General features: G+C 39.2%; 1 protein-coding gene and 1 pseudogene across 2 annotated transcripts in view; one reads left to right on the top strand and one right to left on the bottom strand.

Moving 5' to 3' along the window:
• Positions 1 to 24,322, bottom strand: part of MEP1B (meprin A subunit beta) — a 30,833-nt gene extending 6,511 nt beyond the window's left edge. For both annotated transcript variants that reach the window (XM_054460289.2, XM_054460291.2), the window contains exons 1-11: positions 24,228 to 24,322; positions 22,544 to 22,562; positions 21,683 to 21,727; positions 21,556 to 21,599; positions 18,432 to 18,510; positions 10,928 to 11,045; positions 9,574 to 9,752; positions 6,469 to 6,687; positions 5,668 to 5,820; positions 3,217 to 3,432; positions 362 to 805 (exon numbers count right to left, since the gene is read on the bottom strand). In XM_054460289.2, the coding sequence (XP_054316264.2) occupies positions 362 to 805; positions 3,217 to 3,432; positions 5,668 to 5,820; positions 6,469 to 6,687; positions 9,574 to 9,752; positions 10,928 to 11,045; positions 18,432 to 18,510; positions 21,556 to 21,599; positions 21,683 to 21,727; positions 22,544 to 22,562; positions 24,228 to 24,290 (1,579 nt within the window). In that variant the 5' untranslated portion in view covers positions 24,291 to 24,322. The remainder of the gene's footprint in view (positions 1 to 361; positions 806 to 3,216; positions 3,433 to 5,667; positions 5,821 to 6,468; positions 6,688 to 9,573; positions 9,753 to 10,927; positions 11,046 to 18,431; positions 18,511 to 21,555; positions 21,600 to 21,682; positions 21,728 to 22,543; positions 22,563 to 24,227) is intronic.
• Positions 15,397 to 18,102, top strand: LOC134738490 (clustered mitochondria protein homolog; annotated as a pseudogene).
• Positions 24,323 to 24,991: the final 669 nt, after the last annotated feature.

The following is a 24,991-nucleotide window of genomic DNA, read 5'->3' as shown; positions in this document are numbered from 1 at the left end:
GATTATTTGCTCAAGGTCACATAGCTAATGAGAAGCAAACTTTGGACTTGAACTCAGGCATGTCAGACTCTAAAACCAACACTTCTTGCACAGACGTGGAAATTTGAGGAGGGCCATCAATTCCTAGGAATACAGTCAGTATCTTCTCTATTTGTTGGAATCCTTGCTGACATTTCTGATGAGCTCCTGTCTGACAGACTCAGTCCACAATTCTTGAAACCTTTCCCCTAAATATCTGTTCTTAAGATTTGGGGCTCAAAATTCCCTAGGTAACTAACTGTGCAACCTCTCATTCCCAAAATTATCCGTCCCTCCTAGAGCAATGATTATTTATTAGCAATAAAGAAAATGAGTTACGAACCGGTGGTCATAAATGGGTCTGTAGTTATACTCCGCTGATTGGACATACGCTGTCGAATGTCAGGATTTTGATCCAAAAGTATCATTGTGGCTTGTTGCCAAGGACATGGCCACTGTAATTGATCATCATTGGCTCCAGAGATCAAGTGGAAATATATCCCTGCATTAGTCACATGGGCTAGATTTAAGTAAATCTGAAAGGCATAACCTTTAGAAGAGTAAAATGGAGGGCTATACAGAGTTCCATTTGGGCTGCCAATGAACTGTGTGAAATTCCTTATATGCCAGATATGATGAGGGCACCGTGTTTCCGAAAGATTGATGTCATCAATAGACAGACCACCCAGTGATGCACCAGAGCCTTTGCGTCCTTCAAACACCACTCTAAACTTCTTGGTCACTTTCAATGTTACATGATAAAGTTGCCAGCTCCCAGTGGGTATTTCTGCAAAAGAGTCATTATTATTTCAAGGACAAAGAAGTTCAAATCATGTACATGTCAACATTAGATTTCTAGCCTTCTTAGACAAAGGGTCATCCAAAACCGATTTATTTCTACAGGTCAGAAGTATGGTTTTGCCAAAGCTCCAACCTAGAATTATTTACTTCAAGGTTCTTCTGTGGGGTCACACTGTTCTCTGGAATAGCTGAATGTTTGTCTAGCTGTTTCTCAAATAGATCACCCTTTCCTAGAGATCGGTGAGTAAATAACAACATCTAGCTCATGAGTACTTCATGCCCTACCTATGAGTTACCTGCCATTCTCCATTAAAGGGCCAGCAAACCCAACACTTGTAACACTTCTACCCAAGATTCCTGTGATACTCAGGCAAAGCCTTCTTTAATGTATTTATAGTTTGATTGGAATACTTCCCTCACATACAAAATCTTCAATCAACTTTTTGGTAATATTAAACAAAATCCACCAAACCCTAGAAAGCCCACATCCTGCAATCTACTCTTTAGATCACTTCCCAGTGACTCAGCATTGTAAGTATTTATCTGATATTTGGTACCACCTCCTTTCTTTCCAACCTGCACTTCCTCCCCAACTATTAGCCCATACCCCTCGCTAGCAGCACATGATATGCCATTTTGTCTGATTTTCTTATATCACATACTCAAATAAGAAGCAGTATACTAAATAATCTGCAGAAGCCCCCAGATAACAACAGCTGAGGAATTCATGTCAAACTAGTGGTTAACACAAAGTCTTAAAACAAAAATATGTTGGCACTTAATGTGAAACACAGCTACTTGAAAATAAGCTAGACATACCCAAATGACAGAAAATAAGCAAGCTTCTTAAGTGCCTTTTTGTGTTATTGTGTATCAGTGACGAACTCACAGATTGCTAATAGAAAGGACCCCCCTTCCAATCCTAGACAATTATATATATTATAGATACATTATATCAATATTTGTATTTAGATATTAATACATAAAATATAATATTTATAGTAACATATATGGCTTATATATGGCTTTTATATATATAATATATAATATATATTATATATAATTATTCTTTATATATTTTATATTGTTACATAAATAATATATATGTATAATGTGTGTATGTTCTTAGTGAGATTAAGAACCTTACTGCTTATAGGTGTTCACAAAGAAAAATATCACCTGTATTTCAGATTGTTTCTCATTTTTAAAAACAGGAGGAAAATGGCATACTATATTGCATAATATAGATCCAATTGTGGAACAAATTGAATTACTCAATTCAGTCAAGTCATGAGATGATTAAGTGGAATAGACAGTAATATATTTGCCAGTCCACAGCCCTTCCCTTTCTTAGTCACCCCCTTAACCATCTACTTGCATAGGTGGTCAACATGGCTCTCCTCTCTGACACATTATTGGTATGAAGGGTGGGTACCCACTTCCCACTTAGGAATTGCTCCAGAAGCTGTGTTTAACTTAAGACATAAGCATCCCAGTTCTTCACTGGGATTTATGTTTTAAGCTTTATATTAGAGGAAGAGTCCTTTTTCCAGACTGATAACAAATTTGGTCAAATGTAAGCTGGGAAGTGAAACAACCAAAGTACCAGTCTTATAAAGAAAGCCATTCTGAGATAAAACAAGAGGTCCCCAGCAATGTTCAGAGACAGATCTATTAATAATTCCCCCTCAAGCCAGTGTCTCCCTCATCTGTCCCACAGGCTGTAACTAACCTTCAGCCAGGAGCCCGTCCTATTTTGCCTAAGCTAGTTCACATTGTATTTTTATGTATTTTATTTTATTTATTTTTTCGGAGATGGAGTCTTGCTCTGTTGCGCAGGCTGGAGTGCAGTGGCGTGATCTCGGCTCACTGCCACCTCCGCCTCCCGGGTTCAAGCAATTCTCCTGCCTCAGCTTCCCAAGTAGCTGGGACTATAGGTGTGTGCCACCACTCCCAGCTAATTTATGTATTTTTTTAGTAGAAAGAAGGTTTCACTATATGTTGACCAGTCTGGTCTCGAACTCGTGACCTTGGGTGATCCGACCACCTCGGCCTCCCAAAGTGCTGGGATTACAGGTGTGAGCCACTGCGCCCAGCCTTGTATTTTTATTATTTGCCAAGAACTGACCTCCATAGACTCCAAGTCTATGGACTGACCTCCACAGTCTCCAAGAGACTGATCTACACTTTCTTAAGTGAGTGTTACATAACAGCGCACTCAGGAAGAATCTTCATTCTAGCTTCCTTTCCACGGCTTAAAACAAGAAGAATCTAGTTCTTAGTTAAAGAGTAGTGACTCAGTAGCCCCTGCCCTATTGTAAATTGTTGCATTAACTAAAGAAAAGACCTAAGATTGCCTCATTTTGAATCCAAACAATAAGGATGTTGACATTGTACCTTTTATTTCTTCCACAAGGGTTAAATTGCCATCCACATTGTCTGCAGAATACTCCCTGATGTAGATGTTCAGTTGATCACTTTCACTGCCACTGTTATATAAGTAAAATTGCAAGCACTGAAATCCTCTTTTAGGGTACAGCGTTCTACTTTCCAGCACTGCTGTGGCCCCCACATTCACAGAGCTGCTATCGAAATGCATGAAGAAACCAGAACCTGTTAAAGAAAAGCAGAATTGAGAGAAAAACAGATACTGGGTATAAGAATGTGTGTTTGTTAATGGTGGTGCTAGATTCTTTACACGAGGTGTAAGTAACATCCATATATAAATCACCAGGGAGAAATGACAGAAGCCTAAGCTACATATCTGGCACTTGCAAAAGCTAGCAGATTGACATAACAGTATAAAACTCAAACCTCTCTATTATTTATAAAACGTTTACTTACAATAGTAGTTTTCTGTGGGCACTAATCCTTGCTTATCTTCATTTGTTATGAGCTATAAAGATACAGCAAGTTTAAGTATCAAATGCTAACTTTTTAAAAATCCACTGTAAGGCTGCAGGTCAAGCCCAAATAGCAGGGCTAAAAGGTAGATTCTACATGGGACACCTTTCAAGTGTCCACAACCCTGGTCCAGCTCCAAGTGGGAAGAGCTTACCATTGGAAAAAGATGCTACAGAGGGTTGTTCCCCCGCTGAGAATATGAAAAAGAAAAATGGAAATTAAGTCAAAAGGAGGGTTTGAAACTTGGGTAGGTAGAGAGTTGTAGCATCTGTCTCTCCCAAGGCTAATTCAGCGTGAACTTCTAGGTCTTTCTGGAGAGGTGAACACACACTGCGGACAGAGGTGAGAGTCCAGCCAGGAAACCAGGGCCTTGGCTGACCTGCCCCACCGCCCGCCCCCCAACTTTTTTTTTTTTTTTAAACACTTTCTAACTTCTTTGGCTTCAAACTGTCACAAAAAAAGAAGGAAGAAAAAAAGAAAAGGAAGAAAGAAATTCAACTTTCAGAAGATATTGTAACTACAGCAACCATCTGGGGAGATTCACATTTTAATATTTTTTAAATGATATTTGTAATGAAAAAATTGAGAATAACTGAACCTGATAATTTCAGAGGCACCTCCCACTTATCTGCTTTCATTATCTGCAATACTTAACCTTCTAAGCCATCTCTAAAGAAGGCAGAGCTAGTAATTCTGGTTTGAGTGTATATATATTTTCTTTCCTTTTTTTTTGAGACAGTGTCTTACTCTGTTGTCCAGGCTGATATGCAATGGTATGATCTCAGCTCACTACAACCTCTGCCTCCCGGGTTCAAGTGATTCTCCTGCCTCAGTCCCCCAACTAGCTGGGACTACAGACATGCGCCACCACACCCAGCTAATTTTTGCATTTTTACTAGAAACAGGGTTTCACCATGTTGGCCCAGCTGGTCTCAAACTCCCAACCTCAGGTGATCCACCCACCTTGGCCTCCCAAAGGCCAGGGATTACAAGCATGAGCCACTGCACCTGGCCCAATTTTCTTTACCTTATTTCAAGTATTTGCTTAGTTTCCACTATATGCAGGGAATTGTGTTGGGCATTTAAATATGGCACTAGGAGCAGGCGATTTATGAAAGAGACATTAGGGAACCTTTCCCTTACCACAGAAATTAGCTTTCAAAAACAGAAAAAAGTGAGAGCTACCTGGTCTGGATTCTTCTTCTTTTCCCCCTCCCTCCCTATCTACTTTCCTCTGGTCTGAGTAGGACCACTATCCACTATCCAAATATGCATTTAAAAAGAAAAATAAAAGGAAAAGCACCTTTTTGCCATTAGAGGCCTCCAATTCCTGCCTAGATCATCTGAGCTATTAAGCACTGGCCCTAAGGTCTGAAATCTAGTTTTACATATTTGTTGCCAGAATAAGCAAATAAGTAAAAATTTGGTCCTTGCAGCCAAATAACTACCTAAGGCAAAACAAAATGAAAATGGAAAAAGATACGCATCTGAAGAAAATTAAATAAACTCTGCTTTTTAGATATTTTTGTAACAGGAGCATATAATCACATCCAGCTACAGTTCTGAAACAACAATTCACAGCCTAGTGCTGTCCATTGGAAAGAGTCTCTTGTATTCTGCAAAGTTCTAGAAAACAATAGTACTGCCCCTGAGATAAGAGGCCTTGCAGGAGGCCCAGTCTGGTACACTCTCCTATGGGAACGCACTGGCAGAGGCATCACAGAGCCCAGCTCTGACTTGTAGAAAGAAAAATAAACTCAGGAAGGAAAAGCAAAGAAATTAACAATGTCTTTATCAGGTGCAAGGCCTACTTCTCAGTAGTAACCTAATGAATAATCATTAATAATTCTGATAGAAATTAGAGATAAAATCCCATTCTTTCATAGAGAAGTACGTAGCTGTAGCCACTGAGTATACAATCTAGGAATATCTCACTCCTGTTACCTTGGCACCGGCCCATGTTGGAGTGATCATTCTCCGGCCCCCCAGGAACCTGTGAAATCCGTTGCCAGTCAGCATTATCTCCTGAACTTTGGATCATGCCACACACATTTTCCAGTTCAAAACTGCACGAGTCCATAAAACTCAAGGAAGAGGCTACAAAAAGCCAAAAACAATTATTGACACTCATACAACATGATAATCTAAGTAACAAAAACTGAACTTATCACAGTATTAGAAATGCCAGGTTGGTATTACAGGGAACACCTAGCTGATTCTGGATGATGGTGGCTTAAAGATCCCTCTTTATTTGCAGAACCCCTACAAAGAAGGTAATTAATTCTGTAGATCTGAATAAGCTCCCTGCCCCAACTCTTTTTTAAAAAAAATTAGCTAATTTGTAGAAACCTGAGTCTATACTCCCCTAGTTATTCGAATCATTAAGCCACAATCCAGATTATTTGATCCCATTCATATTACAACTAGACATATCATTTTGGCTAAAAGGAAGTGTGAGTATCAATCTGACCGACATTTGAATTAGTAACAGCTTTAAAAACCTGCCTGAGGCATATTCCTACAGGACCCAATTTGTTTCTAGATCTCAACACCAGACGTGGTGAAAAGAAAAATGCTGCTTCCAAGTTGTAGATTGAGATCTGGGTGCTATTCTGTTTATTTCTTGAATATCAAATCTCTATAATCTCAGAAACCCCACCAATGCTCGACAAAATGGCACAGACCGTCATTTTTTCCTACATAACAGAGGAAAATATAAGTCATTTCAAAGAAACTGTCACATACAGCAGTTATACAGTTGATTCAACTTTAGGAGATCAGAGTCACTGAAATCCATTCGTTGGCCGATCACATCCTCAAAGTCTGAGATTCTTGTGACAATTGTTGGCTCCGTTCCGTTTTGGAATGCAGTTTTACTGTAGTGCATTACTGAAGTGTAATCATAGGGAACATTCAGGGAATCTGATATGTCGTCACTATAGGTGTTAAAATTGTGCTCTCTGCCTAAAGGATAAATAAAAAATCTTTACTTGATGTTCAGAAAATTCAGCTTATCTTACTCCAAATACTGCTCACTTAGAAATGGAGAATATAATAAACTCAAGCAATTTTTGCTACAACTAACAACAGTTTCATTATTCCCATCTTACAATATAATATTCAAGCTTAGAACTGTGATACCAGCAGTCACACTGAACATATCTAAGGTTGTATTGCAGCCCATAGTTAGGACATTGGCATTTAGTCTAAGGCTGTAAAAATTGCTCATGGAAAGGAGGATTCTAGAAAGTGCTGCTAACCAGCCTGGGCAACAAAGTGAGACCGCATCTCTAATAAATATTTTAAGGCCGGGCGTGGCGGCTCACGACTGTAATCCCAGCACTTTGGGAGGTCGAGGCAGGTGGATCATGAGGTCAGGAGTTCGAGACCAGCCTGACCAACATGGTGAAACCCTGACTCTACTAAAAATACAAAAATTAGTCCATCATGGTGGTGCGCACCTATAATCCCAGCTACTCAGGAGGCAGAGGCAGGAGAATTGCTTGAACCCAGGAGGCGGAGGTTGCAGTGAGCCAAGATTGCACTACTGCACTCCAGCCTAGGTGACAGAATGAGACTCCATCTCAAATAAAATAAAATAAATATTTTAAAAATTAGCCAGGCATGGTGGTGCATGCCTGTAGTCCCAGCTACTCCAGAGGCTGAGGTGGGAGGATTGCCTGAGCCTGGGAAGTTGAGGCTGCAGTGAGCTGTGATCATGCCACTGCACTCCAGCCTGGGTGACAAAGTAAGACTCTGTCTCAAAAAAAAAAAAGTGTTGTTGAACCGGTCAGGGCATTGGCCAGCAATGATGGCAGCCTGAGGACGTCCACAGTAGATGGAGATGGAAGTAAGAAGACTTTGAAGGGATGGTGAGATGAAACCTGGGCATGATAACTTTCTAGTTATCCTACAAAGAAGTCATTAAAAACCACTGACATGCGGTTATTGACTAACCATAATTCATGGTTACAGGAATAGGTGTAGATATATTTAAAGCATAATGAATCAACCTGGCCAACATGTTTAAACCCTGTCTCTACTAAAAATACAAAAATTAGCCAGGCATGGTGGCGGGCGCCTATAATCCCAGTTACTCGGGAGGCTGAGGCAGGAGAATCACTTGAACCCAGGAGGCGGAGGTTGCAGTGAGCCAAGATCGCACCACTGCACTCCAGCCTGGGCAACAGAGGGAGATTCTGTCTCAAAATAAATAAATAAATAAAGCATAATGACTATAGTTAATAATAATGTATTGTATATTTCAAAATTGCTAAGAGAATAAAGCTCAAAAGTCTCACCACAGAAATGATAAGTGAGGTGATGGCTATGTTAAGTAGCTTGTTTTAGTCATTCCACATTGCATACACATGTCAAAATATCACTGTACCACATAAGTATATACGATTATGATTTGTCAGTTTAAAATAATAATAAAAAACAAAAATGAATATATTTAGAGAAGACATTCAGGCCATTTAGCATTATACTAATGGGCAACTGATTCCAACTTGAAATGGAATGATTCTGTGGACACATTAAGATGGTTCTAATCTCCAAAACATAAAGATATGTTATCAAATGTGAGCAGAAGTTTTGATCAAAAATAAGACTTTGGGAATCCTAAAGAGTGTGGCTGTGAATTAAAGCTGAACACTGCTGTTTCTCTAGAAACCTTTTAGTTTGCTGCTATGCCTGACCCCATTTGAGATAAGCAGAGGCGGGGGATGAAGAGCAAGAGCTGTGATTTCAAGAAGTGTGGTGGCAGGGGACCTTGCATAGGGCACTCCTCACAGTGCCTGATACATAATAGCAATGCCCTTTCCTCTGTCTCGCCCCACACAGGCAGGACAAATGAGGAAGCTGAGTGTCACTGTGGAATGTGGAAAACATGAGCTCTAGTCAGACATGGTTATTAAGACTTTGTGACTTTGAACACAAAATCACAAACAGTTCATGCTACTCAACTATTACTGAAAATTGTTCCATGAAACAATAAATCCAAATACTCTACAAGCTACTCTGCAAAAAGAAAAAAGAAGACCATGATCAAATCATTTTGGGAAATGCTGCTTTTCTTAGAGATTTACAATTCCTGTCACCCAATAAACACTCAGAGCAGTATAGCAGGATAAGTAAGCCTCATTTCTTTTAACCTAGGTGCTATGGCTTGAATATGTCCCCCCAAAAGAATGTATTGGAAACCTAATCCCCACTGCAACAGTGTTGGGAGGTGGGGCCTAATGAGAGGTAATTAGGGCATGGGCTCCATCTCATAAATGGATTAATCCCATTGCTGCAGGAGTAGGTTTGCTACTGCAGGAGTGGATTCCTTGTAAAAGGACAGATTTGGTCCTGTTTTTTCTCTCTGACTCTCCCTTGCCCTTCTGCCTTCTGCCATGGTATGTGACACAGCAAGAAGGCCCTCGTCAAATGCCCACCCCTTGATTTTGGACTTTCCAGCCACCAGAACAATGATGAATAAATTTCAGTTCTTTATAAATTACCCAGTCTGTGGTGTTTTGTTATAGCAGTGCAAGACGGACTAAGACTTGGGGATTTGCAAAACTAATTTGGCCACAGACTCCGTTCCACATAATACTCATGAACATATTGTGGGACTGAATATGCTTGAAGAACCACAAAACCAGTTTCTAGAGCATATCTAGCTCATATGGGTTCTGGAATACTAGTGCTCCAATAACTCAGAATGAGTTCAAGCTGAATGAATTAAGACATCAAAACATCAAAGTTTTAAAATTATTAACAGTTGCCACAGATGACAAGAGAGGACACATGCTTAGAAATTCAGTCCTTAACTAAAAACATAGGAAAAAAAGAGAAATGTACCTGACAGAATTCTGTCCCACATTATCCTGACATAGTCATCCCGGTCGGAACGCGACTGCTCATGCCAGAATCCCAGAGCATGGAGGAACTCGTGTTGAACCGTTGCTATTCGGTCACAGTTTGCCCCGATGGAAAGTTCTTGCTTCCCAACCTGCATATTTCCTACTGAAGACCAGCAGCTTATAGGAGAGTTTACAAGAAAGGGGGAAGAGGATGTTACAATCTGAGGTCTCAGGGCAGAATCCCCACTGCCTAGTCCACTTCATTACCCACTTCATTACCCACCTTTGCTCTTACATCTGAACACTGTGCATTTCTCTCATAACCCAGGTGATATAGTTTGGACAATTGTCCCCACTCACATCTCATGTTGAACTGTAATTCCCAGTGCTGGAGGTGGGACCTCGTGGGAGGTATTTGAGTCGTGGGACAAACCACTCATGGCTTGGTGCTGTCTTCGCAATAGTGAGTTTTCATGGGATCTGGTCACTTAAAGGTGTGTAGCACCTCCCCCTCCCCACTCTTTCTCTGGCTCCTGCTTTTGCCATGCGACATGCCTGCTCCACCCTCACCTTCCACTATGATTATAAGCTTCTGGAGGCCTCCCCAAAAGCTGAGCAGATGTTAACACCATGCTTCCTATAAAGCCTGCAGAACTGAAAGGCAGTTAAACCTCTTTTCTGTATAAATTACCAAGTCTCTGGTATTTCTGTACAGCAATGCAAGAATGGCCTAATATACCAGGTATTGTATAATATTAAAAACCTTACAGACCAGGTGATCTTTAAAGAACTTGCCCTAACACCAAATATTACCTAGGAGCAAATCATCCCCAAGGTGGTCTAGACCTGGTTTTTCTGGTGAATTTCAAAGTCTTTGAGATCCTCCTTGTTATGCCTGTGCCCATTAACAAGGGTTTTACAGGGAGAGCAACCACTCAGAATTGCTGAGCTCAAGACAAATAATACTGTCGCCTTCTTAACTCAAGAAATAAGAGTGGTTAGGTAAAAATAAGCTTAAGTACAGACATGGACACACATAAATACACATGTTTTTTACTTGAAAGGGATAAAGAGTATGTAAATTACAAACGGGCTGAAATTCACAAGGTTGTGGGTCTGATGGCATGCAATCCCATCCACTTTCCACTTTGTCTAAAGGCGGTTACATGTATGGGAATATAATTTCTATGTCTACAAAAACTAGATCCAGTTGTTTTTTATACTCTCCAGCAACTAGCAAGAAAGTCCCCACCCCTTCCTAAAGGTCAGAGCCTAGGATGATTGCTGCAATGTAATGTCCCAGGCACTAGAGTTCTCCTTAGATGCCTTAGAAGACTAAGTCTTCAACTTACCCACTGCCCTTGAACACTGATATATAGTTTGTTTCTCCAGCCCAAGGCTTAAAGTCAATACATGTTTTTAGGCGATAACGTTCAAATGCATTGAGGATAACTCCCTTAGCATTCATTTCTGAAGGAAGAAAACAAACAAAAATAAGCTTATTAAAACAATCACCACTGAAAAATCTTCCATGGAAGCAGGCCATTGCAATATATTGCTTATCATGAGTTAGTCCCTTCGTGAATGTTGAGTCTTTTATTTTTACAAAAATTAGAATTCAGTACCCATTGAATATCATATACAGTATCTTCTTATTCTTCAGATCCTTTATTTGGCCTCATATTTCTCTAGCACTCACTAATGGTGCATTACTAAACAATAATAATGCATTTCTTTACCTCAGAGAACATATCCATTGGATCACAGGCAATCAAAATAAATAATCACCATCACATACTTCATCTGAGAAGCCATAATATGTATTTAAAGCCACACAGCTGGGCTTTTAATCTGAGGATCTTCAGATGGGAGAGTCTATGAACACCCTGAAATAGTATGCAAAGTGTGTGTGTGTGTGTGTGTGTGTGTGTGTGTGCATATCTACATATGCAAAGTGCATTTTCTAGAGAGAGCTTTCATGAGGTCTGCAAGTGAGTTCAGGGCCCAAAATAGGGGTAAGAGCCAATGCTCTGGATATAAGAGTGATATGGATATGGAGCTCAAAGAAGGCAGAGGCATGGAAGAAACAACATGCAGGAAAAGAAACTTGTGAGTGACCAGGAGGAATGGGCTGTATCAGATGCACATGGAGAGGCATCACATGGGCCAGGTCCTAGTTATCTGAAAGATGGGAGCCTGCCAGGAGGTGGAAGACAGTATGGCAGAGGGGAAAGTGCTTGGACTTTGGAGCCAGACACACCTAAGTTCTTCCCTATCCTCACCACTCACTTTTGACGTAAAACTTTTGCCAGTTCAATCAACCTTTGGAGCTTTGGTGTTATTATCAGTTAAGTGAGGAAATAAAATCAACTTTGCAGGATATTGTGAGGATAGTAAGAAAAAGTAAAGGTGAAGTTCCAAGTAAAATTAGCATTTGTCAAATGTTCATTTCCTTTCTCCCTACTTGAGTAACCACTGCATAGATGTTCAAGGAAGATTACGTGGTATGCCTCTGTTGAGGCAGATCTAAGAAGATCAAGAACAGGATTCACATAGGGAAGACCCTAAAATCCATAAGTTGTAAAAGGCACTAAGTTCAGACTTTTACAATACCACATAAGTAATACACTATCATTATAAACAAGTTAAAAAATTGATATGAATAAAAAGAAATTTAAAATCCTATCATCCAGGAATAATCAATCACCCTTACCATACATTTTGCCTTTGAATACATATATAACATACATATGTTAATATTTCTATAAAAAATAAAGTCATCTACATAGCATTTTACAAACTTTTTTTTACTAAATATTATGTCATCAAAATCTTTTTTCATCATTGAGTATTGTTTTTATCATTTTAATGAATAGAGGACTACAAATTGGATCCATTGGACATTGGATCACAGGCAATCAAAATAAATTGCCACCACATACTTAATCTGAGAAGCTATAATATGTATTTAAAGCCTCACAGCTGGGCTTTTAATCTGAGGACATTGAGATGGGAAGGTCTATGAACACCCTGAAATAGTATGCCAAGTGTGTGTGTGTGTGTGTGTGTGTGTGTGTATGTGTATCTACGTATGGCTGTAACATTCAAAATGTTCTGTCCTATAAGTATCATATTTGGGTCATTATTTCAAATGTAGTATTTCCTTCAAATAAGGTATGATAATACTGACCACCATATCACTGTTTTAAATAGAACGTAAAAGAGCGTACTAGTTTAGGCCATTTATCAAAACTTAATGAGGATAGTTTCTTGAATTAATAAATAAAGTAACACGTGAAAGCTTTATAAACACTGAGGCCCTTTACCAAGATAAGATCTTTGTTTTCCATGTGCCTTTATTTACCAAGGGCCTTAGTTAACCTTGCGTTATAGATGCAGAAAGCTCCACTTGGAACCATGCCAGGCTTTGGAAAATGAGGCAAGTTGCTGGCAATCCTAGGAGTTCAGTAAGCAGCTGTTCAGGATTGTTTCCCCTTAGTAGCCCCTTCAGGTTTCTAGCACCTTCCCCTTCATTTCCATCCCCAACTCTTTACCCTCAGCCTCCCCCACTGCCTTTTCTCCCTTGGTGCTAAGGCAAGGAATTATAACTTAGGCCCTGGAAAGTATAAATGGCTGCTTTGAGTGTTACTCCCTTCGGGGAAGTTGCATCTACCAGCCAGGTAACATCTGAAGTTCATGCTTGAAGACTACAACCCTACTGGTAGAATTTCACAGGTCGACCTACTAGAATCTGAGTAATAGGGCCTTCTAGAAATCAACCCTTCATAGGTATTTACTTTTGCTACCTGTAAGAGTGGCCTTGCTTAGTAATTTTCTTAGTCTGAGTCATTTGAAGATGGTATACATTTCTGAAATGTAAGGATACTTTTCTTAATTTGAACATAGAAAACAAGTTGAATTCTACAATATTAAACAAATGTATTTTCTAAATAAGAAATAATCAAAATCACATAACTGAAAAAATTGGTCTATAAAAATTTGAAGTTTGATTATATTATAAAGACTATACAATATGAAAAAATGGAATAACATTAAGTGAAAAAATTAGAACAAAAAATTTAAGACATCATAGTTATAACTATGTAAAAATGTGCACAGTTTGGATGGTAGGATCTAGGCTGAATTTTTACTTAACATTTTTCATTTATATATATGCATATGCTTATCAATTTATTTCAAAAATGCTATTACATATAATATGCCAGAGACTATGGTAATCCTCCAATTTGCAAGGTGAAAAATAGCTCTTATCCTCAAGGCATTCATTATGTTGTTTATAATGTTGTTTAAAAAATAAATAAAGCTCATAAGGTTAGATGGCTTTGGTTAAATACATGGCAAAAAAAATAGCCTAAGAGTTATATAAAATTAAAGCTCCCTAATCTTCCATTGAACATACTTAGGAGAATAATTTTTTTTAAAAAAGAAATATAACTGGATGTGGTGGCTCACGCCTGTAATCCCAACACTTTGGGAGGCCGAGGTGGGTGGATTGCCTGGTGAAACCCCATCTCTACTAAAAATACAAAAAATTAGCTGGGCATGGTGGCGTGCATCTTGGTCCCAGATACTTGGGAGGCTGAGGTGGGAGGATCACTTGAGCCTGGGAGGCAGAGGTTGAAGCCTGGGTGATAGAGTGAGAACTCATCTCAAAAAAGAAAGAAGGAAGGAAGGAAAGGAAGAATTAAAACAAAAGAACTTAAAAATTTTTTAATCAAAAGACTAAACCAAAAAACATGTATATTCAAAATCTTTTAGCTTCCTGATTCCAAAAGTCAATGAACATCTTTCTCTCCTCATGCTCCCTGTGGTCTTTATGGCTTCCAACCCCGCTAACTACTCCTGCCCTGGCTTTCCCTACCCTACTGTTAGTTTTTCATCTATGTTTCTGGCCAATTCCCCCTTCTCAATAACTTCCACCAGATCTTCCTTCTATACCAGTTCCAAAAAATGGCACTGAGTTTCATTCTCAACCATCTTCTTACTTATTCAACACAACCTTCCAGGATAAATCAATAAAATCCAGTTATCCATGGCGCACCTGCTCTATGCAAGGTGCTGTGTGAAATGCTCATCCATACTCACGGCTTCAACCATCTCTTACATCCTAATAACTCCCAAACATTTCTCGACCTTGAATGACCAGGTCGTATACCAACAATTTATTTGGTATCTCCACCACAGTGACTCTGATGCATTTGAAATTCTGCATGCCAAAAGCTAATTTCCACCACACTTCTCTGTCTCATGCTCCTCAAGGCTAAATTCTCCATTCTTGTTAAAGATATTACCATCCACTCAGCTACCCAGGACTGAATCCTGAGCATTAGAATCTCCTTCCCTACACCCACCTTCTTCTTGACCTCTTACAGATAATCACTAAATCTAACAAATGCATCCCAAATAGCTTTTAGATTTATCTTGGTTAGGAATCTCTTAATTCTTTCTCTGAATTTCCTCAGTAGTTTTCTAACTGGTCACCCTACCTTCTTTTTACCCCACTAACGACACATCTTCTATACTTCAACCCAAGTGATTATTTTAAACTGCAATTTTAACAGTCTTACTGCCACAATAATACTTTTGGTGGCTCCATGTTATTAGTATACACAAGTTCTTTAACATGGGAAAGACCCAAGTCCTTCCCCATTTGGGTTCTGCCTACCTGCTCAACTTCCTATCTCCCCAATCTCAATCCAAATTCCAGCTCAGGATTCTCTCCCTTCTTCAAGACTTAGCAGATCGTGGTGCATCTGGCTAAAGCACCCTTCCCTTGCTATCAGAGGCCACACTAGCCCACATGGTGCCTGTGTGCCAATTAGAAAGAGGCACGACATCTGAGCAGGTGCTGCAGTTGCTGGCTGGCCAGATGGGTGAACAGCACTTTCACACAAAGAAACAAATGCCTCCTGGTGAACAGAAAGAATGTAAACCTGGTATCAGCTCCACTTGTTTCCTGGCCCAGCCACCTGAGAGCAGCCTCTTGAAGCAGCTCTACATCATTAATGGCATTCTTCATTCATTCCTCTCAGTCAAAAAGTCTTGGAGAATCTGAAAGCCGAGGTGGCATGGCAGCACCAGCTCCAGGAGGTCATGTCAGTTGTACGGTGTACAACTTACACAATCTTCATGGCAGTCCTGCTATATAGCGTCCTCTGCTTATAATGCATATGCTTTTCTATCCAGGTTGAGTTTACTGCCCCTCCAATGTGCTCCCATAGCTCTTTGAACAGATCACTAATCATAATGTTTATTCCATTCTATCATAATTCACTTTTGATTTATGTGAATCTCCACTGAAATGCATGATCTTTAAGGAAAATAGCAGGGTTTTCAAATACCATATGTTTTCCCATAAGTGGGAGCTAAATATTGCATAGACATGGATGTAAAGACGAGAACAAAAGACACTGGGGACTACAAGAGGGGAAAGGGAGGGAGAAAAGGGTTGAAGAAGCCACCTATTGGGTGCTATGCTCAACTCCTCGGTGATGGGTTCATTTGTACCCCTAACCTCAGCATCATGCAACACACCCATGTAACAAACCTGCACACGTACCCACTGAATCTAAAATAAAAGTTGAAACTTTAAAAAACTATAACAGGCTGGGTGCAGTGGCTCATACCTGTAATCCCAGCACTTTGGGAAGCCGAGGCAGGCAGATCACTTGAGGCCAGGAATTCGAGACCAGCCTGTACAACATGATGAAAGCCTGTCTCTACTAAAAATACAAAAATTAGCCAGGTGTGCTAGCACATGCCTGTAATCTCAGCTACTCGGGAAGCTGAGGCAGGAGAATCGCTGACACCTGGGAGGTAGAAGTTGCAGTGAGCCGAGATTATGCCACTGCACTCCAGCCTGAGATCGTGCCACTGCATTCCAGAGCAAGACTCTGTCTCAAAAAAATAATAATAATAAAATTAAAAATAAAATTAAAAATTAAAAAACTATAGCAGGGTTTTTACTCAAACTTTTCCCAAACAGCAATTTCTAAGCTAATGCTGGTCAGTGACATCATTGTCACTAGTCCATAGATTAAAATGAAGACCATGTTTAGAGTTTTCCAACACATTTAAATTTCTTCTATAGAAAAGCTGTTCTTAGTTTTGGATTTGATTCTTCTGACTTTTTAACATTTTAATACTACACTAATAACATTATTTATTGTATGAAAAGAGGATGATGAAAGCTCTTTTATCATGTTAGGTTGTTGTTTAAGTTCCTGACCTGGCAAAATAAAATGTTGATAAAACAATGCCAGTTCCTCAAATTTTGTTTAGTTGGTTATTTTATGCATTTTCTCATATGTATAGTTGATCACAGGGGAAACCACTGCTTTAAAATAAAGACTGGCTCCCTGTGAGCCCATCAATCAGGCCCTGCACCTGTTTAACAAAGCGTAGGGAGCAGTGCACATGGAGATCTGAGCCTGCCTGTGCCTCCTTGCCCGCCTCCACTATGTCATGGGCAAGTACGCAGAGGCCCTGAGAAGCCAGCAGAAGGCAGTGCTGATGAGCGTGCAGGTGATGGGCATCGAGCACCCCAACACCATCCAGGAAAACATGCACCTGGCCCTGCACTGCTTCACCAGCAGGCAGCTGTCCCCAGCCCTGAGCCCGCTGCAGGGCGCCCGCTACCTCACTCTTTGGTGCTTGGGGAAGACACCCCGGGGTGGTGTGCTGGACAACATTGGGCGGGTGCTGCACAGGGTGATGGAGTACGACCTGTCGCCGTGCTTCCTGGACAATGCGCTGGCTGTCAGCACCAAGTACCAAGGACCCAAAGCCCTCAAGGTGGCCCTTGGCCACCACTTCGTCACCTGGGTCTATGAGAGCAAAGCTGAGTTCCCGTCGGCCCTGAAGCACCAGAAGGAAGGGCTGCACACCCTCCATAAGACCCAGCTGGGCGAGGACCAGGAGAAGACCAAGGAGAACTCTGAGTACCTCAAGTGCCTGACCCAGCCGGCCGTGGCCCTGCGGCGCGCCATGCATGAGATCTACCGCAACGGCTCCAGCAACAACACGCTGCCCCCTCAACTTCACAGCCCCCGGCATGGCCAGCGTCTTGGAGCTGTTCAAAGGCCTCAGTGGCATCCTCTTCATTCCTCTCAGCCAAAAAGACTTGGAGAATCTGAAAGCCGAGGTGGCGCAGTGATACCAGCTCCAGAAGGCCAGCAGAAACAAGGATAAGGCCGAGGAGCCCAAGGCCACCAAGCCTGAGCCAGCGGGGGCACCAGAGGACCTGGGCTCCCAGCCCCCAGCTGCCAATGACCCATCCATCTTTCCCGAACTTGCAGGGATAGAGAGGGACAGGCAGACGGACAGTCAGTCAGTGGCCCCACTCACCAGGGATCCAGACTCTAGGGAAGGGAGCATACCTGCCATGGGAAGAGGAAGCAAGGCCCTCTTCTTCCATGTTTCACCCTCACCACACCCCCAGCATCCTCCTGGGACCCTGGCCTGGCCTGTCTGCTCTCCAAAAGATGTTTTTGCACTGCTTCAGTGAATATATTATGCAGAGCCCCTTCCCCACAAAAAAAGACTGGCTCCCTAATCGTTATGTCCCTAGCATAATAGAGTAGGCGCTCCATAAATGTTGGTTGAACTCATTGCTATATTGGTCAAGACACTGTAAATATTTCAGACAGTCATTTAGGTTACTTTCATTGTTTGTTTTGCTTGTTTTTTTTTTTTTCAAAGTAAATGTACATAGCCACACAAAGGAGCAAACCAAACAAAACCTTAAAGACCATATAAGCCCACCCTTTGAAACACTGTAATCATATTTTGTCAGAAACATACATTAGTTATGAATACTCCAAGGTGCATACTAACCCAGGCTATCTTCTAGAACATATGGAATGGTATGAGGCCATCTATACTTTTCTCCAATGATGGAATTTCTAATTTGTGCCTGTCAAAAATAAATGCAAAAAGGCTAGTTAAACGAATAAGGCAAACACTTAGGAAACAATCAGTAGTTAATCTAGAAATAAATGAAGTTTAAAGCTCTCCCAGTTCGCACAAATTGTGTGTGTGTGTGTGTGTGTGTGTGTGTTTGTGTGTAGCCCTACTTTTATCATAATATAACAAAGTTTCTAGGAAGAAATTACTAATTTCTATCATTAATTTTGTTAATACAGTTTAAGAAGGAATAATGCAAAAAATAACTGTTGGAAAACTGAACTACAAATATTGGTAGATTTATAGGTTAGTTTCCTATACTTAAAGATTAAAAATTTGCAAGAAAACAGTGATAGCAAGACCTTGATAATCTGGATCTCACAATATCAGAAAAAGTCACACATGAGCTGGGCCAAAGTTTTCAAAAATTTTTAAAGGATTTTAAACTGTATAATAGAAAATGAGTAATATTTTACTAATGTATTTACTCAGTCCACAAATTGAATATTGTCCTAGAGAATAGAGATTCCTTGGTAATAAAGGTCTCTGGCTTCATGGAGCTTATATCTAGTGGAGGAGAGAAAGAGTATGTAAAAAAAAAAAATGTTTAAGCAGGATGAATGCAACAGGGAGGAAATTAGAAAGAGAGATGTGTTTGAAGCCTTTGACTTCTTTCAGAGTTCCTTATGGAAGTTATATTTATATTAACAGATACCTATGTTAATTTCCTTTAATAAGGAGCACAATAGTATCCTCCTTGAGGAAGCACCTTTTGATAAAATGAATAATAATATGCTCATCACATCATTTATTTCTTGCCCTCTCATGTGCCAGCAAGTACATGTTCCTTTCAATTAATCTGTTATTTATACAAAAGCTGTTTTCCAAAAAATGTTTTTTTGGGGGAGGGCAGTAAAATTAGGAGAAATGATGGATGAGAAATTTGAACAAAGTTTAGGATAAAAATACTATTCATAACACCTTTCAAAAAATGTCATTCAGTTCTGTTCAACCCAAGTCTACAAATAATTAATAAATATCTACTGTGTCCTAAAAAAAAAAAAAAAAAAAAAAAAAAAAAAGAAAGAGAGATGTGAACAAGGGCACAGGGATGATGGAGTACATGAGATGGAGTGATCAGGACAGTCCTCTCTGAAGGGATGATATTTAAGGGGAAATAGGAATTGCAAGACAGAGCCAGCATTGAAAGGGGTCCTGGGAAGGTGGTTTCAGGCAGAGGGAACATTAGTTGTTCTGGTTCTGAGGTGGGAATATGCCTGGGATGTTTTGAATATGTGTTGAGACCAGTAGCCTGATGAGTCTAAGAGAGAACATGGATGAGATAAGAGGAGAGGAAAAGAGAGGAGAGGGGAGGGGAGAGGGGAGGACAGAAGCAGGAGCTAAGGCATGCTAGGCTTAGAAGGCTGGGGCTAAATCCGGAGATGATTCTAAACCCATAGTCAGCTATGGAAGAGTTTCAAGCCAGGAGGTGAAATGAAGTCACCGCCTGTTTGAAAAATGACTTTGCTGTGAGAGATAAGGACATGTAACAGGGTGGAAAAGATTATAGGGGAACAATATCTGAAATAGAAAGACAAATTAGGAGGCTAATGGAAAAAACCAGGCAAGAGATGATGGGGCCTGAATTAGAGTGATGGAGAAAAGTGGATGATTTGCAGTGTATGTTAGAGTTAGAAATGACAGAACTTGCTGACAGGCTGGATGGGGAGTGAAGGAGAGAGGAGAAGCAAAGGTGAGACTCGAGGTTTTTATGTGTTCAGTTGAGTAGAGTCAGGTTGTGAGGATGACTTTATGAAGAGAGGAGAGTGGGGAGGAACAGTTTGGGGGAAAGGTCAGAGTTCACCTGATCAGAGGACACCTTAGGTTTGAGATGTCTTGTAGACATTCAAGTGGAGCTGGCAAATTAGTGCTTGGATAGACCAGTCTGGAGCTCAGGCAAAGGAGAGGACCAGAGATATGCCTTTGGATTCATTGGCATGGAGATGACATTTAAATCCCTGGACCAAAGTGAGATCAAGAGAGAGCACAGATAGAAGAGTAGGCCCAGGACTAAGCCTAGGACACTGCAGCTCTTTTTCCTGGGGGTGGGAGGACTGTGAGGGATGTTGATGCTTATGATATAGGAAGTAAGGGAGTGACTCAGGACTGTGTTGGAAGGAAGAGCAGAATTTTACAGGAAAAGATCTACTGGATAATTTCTAGGCCACATGGTGTACATATTTTAAACTATGCTAGCTCTTATCAAATTGTCTTCTTTCTTTTTTTCAAATTTATACACTCTCCAGTATAATAACATGTTCTAAACACATTCCTAAACAAGCATCCTAGTTTCTCTCTATCATCACCAAAAGGGATAGTAAGTAGTAAGTTTCTTAATATTTTTCAATCTAGTGGGCAATAAACTATATCTTGTCTTTTGAAAAATAGTGCTTATTTCCATTCTGTGAGAGAACACTGAAAAAAACAGTGCTTTCATGATAGTGAATTTTTAGTCCCCCTAATCTACATGCAAGGTTCTTGTGTTTATCTGTGTGGCATGATGACTTAGATGAGAATCAGCACTCTTTATAAATAGGTTCGGGAGGGTCTTAACTTGGCAACATTATTTTTAGCTAAGGCCAGGGTAGAAGTCACAAAATCTATTTATTGTGGTAAAAAGCCTGATTCATTGAAGATGTTTACAAATTCAGTTTAATTTTGCCTCCACTAGATTGAATCTGTGAGGTCCTATTTTAAAATCAAAATGTCATATTGCTCCAATAATGAAAATCAATCAAATCAATAAGACTAAGACATATGTAATGAGTTATGGTGGCTTGAACCACACAGAAATCTGAGTAATGAAAGATGAAGACACAATTACATGCATTTCTTCGAGTATAATATATTCATTGAATAAATGTGTCACCATGATTCTGCACCCTTAGAGATAGTTAGGCTTAACAAAATTCATGCTGTCTAATCTTTCTCAGTTACTCTGAATTTGGCTTGCAGTGGTTAATGGAAGATTCTTCCTTATATTGTTTCAACTCACCCTATCAAGACTGATGTCACCCTCAAAAAGATCCAGTCCCAAACCTAAGAGTAAAGATAAAAATTCATGTTAGCAAATTGGATTCAAACTCTCTACTTAAGAGATTATGTAAAAGAAATCCACAAACCTTCATTGATATCAAATATGTCCTGGTCCATTCCGCCATCTACGTCTGTGATTAAAACAACAACAACAACAACAAAATTGAACATTATGTTTATAAAAGGAGAAAACCTTTATCATTTATATAATCAGAAATAAGCGAGTTTCTTTTGGCCTCCGGTAAGTGACTACTAGATTCAGACTCAACATACACTGATTGATTGATTGATTGATTGATTAAGAATCTCGTATGAGCCAGGTTGGGCTCTAAAGAGCTTTTATGTATGTATTCTGTCCTATCGACATTCCTTGAATGTCAAATGACTTCAGGAATAAGAAATTGGTTGCTCCGTATATTATTAAGCTTAATTTGAAAGACTAGAAGGCTAGATTAAATAGGAAACGTGATTAAATTTGGTCAAACTAGCCCAATCTATTCATACATGTATATCACTTGCTAGTAGTATACCTTAGAACTTTCAAGCAAAATTCTTAAGTTAAACTTGAATTACTATTTTAAGTTGCAAAGGTGTATATAATATGGCCAAATCTCTAGGTATGCAAGTGAATACTGAGTAGACTTATTATTAGGTCCATCTGATTTGACACAAAATAACAAAAACAGTAATAGCAAGCATTTATGGGATGTTTATGTGTCAGTCACTGTGCTTGGCCTTTCCTATACCACCATCTATTTCTCTGCTGGGCGTATGAACCCTGGAACATGGACAATAAAATGTCCCTCCATAAATCAAAAGAATCCAGTGTTAGATCAAAGTTCAATGCAATTATGCATCAATTATGCATATGTAATTATGTATGATGTTTAGCATTAAATATGTCCTAGGTTCTCTATAACCTAGAGCAAAACTCAAAATAGACTCACCAAAGTTTTCTGGAGTTGGCTGGGAAATAAACACATAAACAAAACATATTATTATAATGCCCATGAATGGTCTTCTTGGATTCAGTTTATATCTAACCATTTGTTGTTCGTTTGTTTTGTCATTAATATTATGGATTACTTCCTGACATGTATTTAGGATGGCTAAATTGAAGTTTAAGATGACTTTTTGACCAAAGGGTCTTCTCATTTCATATGGAAAATGAAACTGCCTGTTAAATCAATTTGAAGGTGCAAGAAACAAGAAACCAACTTCAAAAATTGGGAGAAAAAAAGGCAGAACATAAGACTCTAGCTCTCAAATAAGTGCTCACTTTACACATGATTTTCTAAAGCATTCATGGAGCAATGTTTGAAAAACCAAATAATTTATTCTCAATGTTGAAATAATACTGTAATTTATAACAATTCTTTAAAAAGAAATGTTATTCAAGACTCATTAATCAAGTTATTTTGCGTTCGTGTTTCTCCCAGAATAATTCTGCCTTCAAAGACAATACAAGTATTTAAGAAAAAAAATGGGTACATTTTGTGATTAATTTTTTTTCTGAAAATAGATTCTCCACAAATGGTCAATGAAACTCAGACTACATGTCCAAAGGAAAAAAAAAAAAAAAAAACTAAGTAAACCTGAGAAATGTCTTGGTGTAATTGAAGTAAAAAGCTCATAGGAGTGTCTGGGTTATGTTACTGGTTCTACTAACTAAGGGTAATTCAGTTCACCTTCCAGGTACTGAGACTATCCATAAAATATGGTCAGTACCTGCTTTGCATGGGTATTGTGAGGGTTACAGTATATAATGTGAAAGAAGGCTCACTGTAAGCTATAATCAATTGTCACAAAAGTGTAAAGTACAATTTTATCCAAATACAGCTTACATATCTAAATACTAGAATCATTTGGAGTGTTTAACAAAATGTGGGAATGAACTGGATGGATGGTTACGTCATTTTTGACATTAACAAGTGCTTTGCATGTTTCACACTATAACCACACACAGGCATACACTCATAGAGGAATGCCAGTGAACCTACGGAATAAAATTATCAAGGATTTATTCCTAATTACTGTTTAACATGTATTCATCAGTATCTCTTGTTTGCAATGCTCTAGTTCCTATTCATAGAATATCACCCCAATATAATAATTGTTATTTTAAAATAACAACTGAAGGTTTTCCACTAGCCATTTGAAACTTCATTTAAAACCTTGGGTTGGTTTGTGATACAACAAATTGTAGAAGGATTAGTCTAAACTGATGAAGAAGCAGAAGAGAAATACCACATTATAAAATTTTGTAACTACTGACGGTGCCTGTGACACTCATTCATGTCTCAAGTTACTGTGCAGCAATCTGTATTTCATTCAGCAGTAAAAATGGAATGATTTTCAAAATTCACATTTATAATCTCATCAAAAGAAAACTTGTTACACAATGATGAAACTAAAAGGAAAACGTAACTTTATATCAATGTCTCTACTCTGGTGTGGCTATTTGTCACTCCCTACACCCTTCCCACCCCTAATCTCCAAGAAGAAACACTCATTTGAGATCAACATTTCAAGATGTATAAAAAACAAAAAATTAACAAACACTTGTTCTTTAACAATCAATATCGATTGCCCCAAAATTTTTAAAGTGTTTTCTGTATATTGTTTCCTTACCAAGCCAGAAATCACGAGAAGAGCATCCAAGAACAGAAACCAAGACAGATTCCATAAATCCATGTTGTAGCTTCCAGTTGAAAGTAGCTAACTATGGCGTTCAGGGTTGAATTGACTTCTTTAAAGGCAAACATTATAATTTATAGCCTTTGATCTCAATGATCCATATTGCAGGTCAGCTCGACACTGTAATAATACCTCCAATCAAGGGATGAAAGTCCAGTATTTTTAACACAGCTCTGCGGAGTTGGTTTGTTGGCTTTTTTTTTTTTTTCCTGTGTCAACAATTAAGTGCCTGGCTGAGACTTCTTAATGAATACATTCTCTAATGTATATGTACTGGTCCCTAAGACTAGTAAACACCACTTAAGCAAAAAAAAAAAAAATCAAATTAATTTTTAATCTTGATCTTATGAAACTCCTCCTGCTCATATAGCCCCATGCTGCTTTAATATATCCAGTTATGTCCACTGCTTTTTATCATTCACTCATTTAATAAAAATTATTGAGTGCCTACAATTTATTGAGTTATAAAATCCATTAATGTGCTAGAAATCAGGCACACCCATTATTCACATATAAAGTAGTAAGATAGCAATGTACCCCATCCCTAAAAATTCCCATCAAGCAAACACTGGTGGGACATGGGTCATAAAAGTAGGAATGGTCACTGATTTTCTAATAAAATAATGTTCCCAATCCATCTCTTAATTCTTTCTCACTTTTTCCTTCTTTTCTTGAGATAATTTCTCTTTAGAAACAAC

This window comes from Pongo pygmaeus, chromosome 17 (genome assembly GCF_028885625.2).
Source record: "Pongo pygmaeus isolate AG05252 chromosome 17, NHGRI_mPonPyg2-v2.0_pri, whole genome shotgun sequence".
Lineage (NCBI taxonomy): Eukaryota > Metazoa > Chordata > Mammalia > Primates > Hominidae > Pongo > Pongo pygmaeus.
This window is presented reverse-complemented; position numbering and strand designations above follow the sequence as displayed.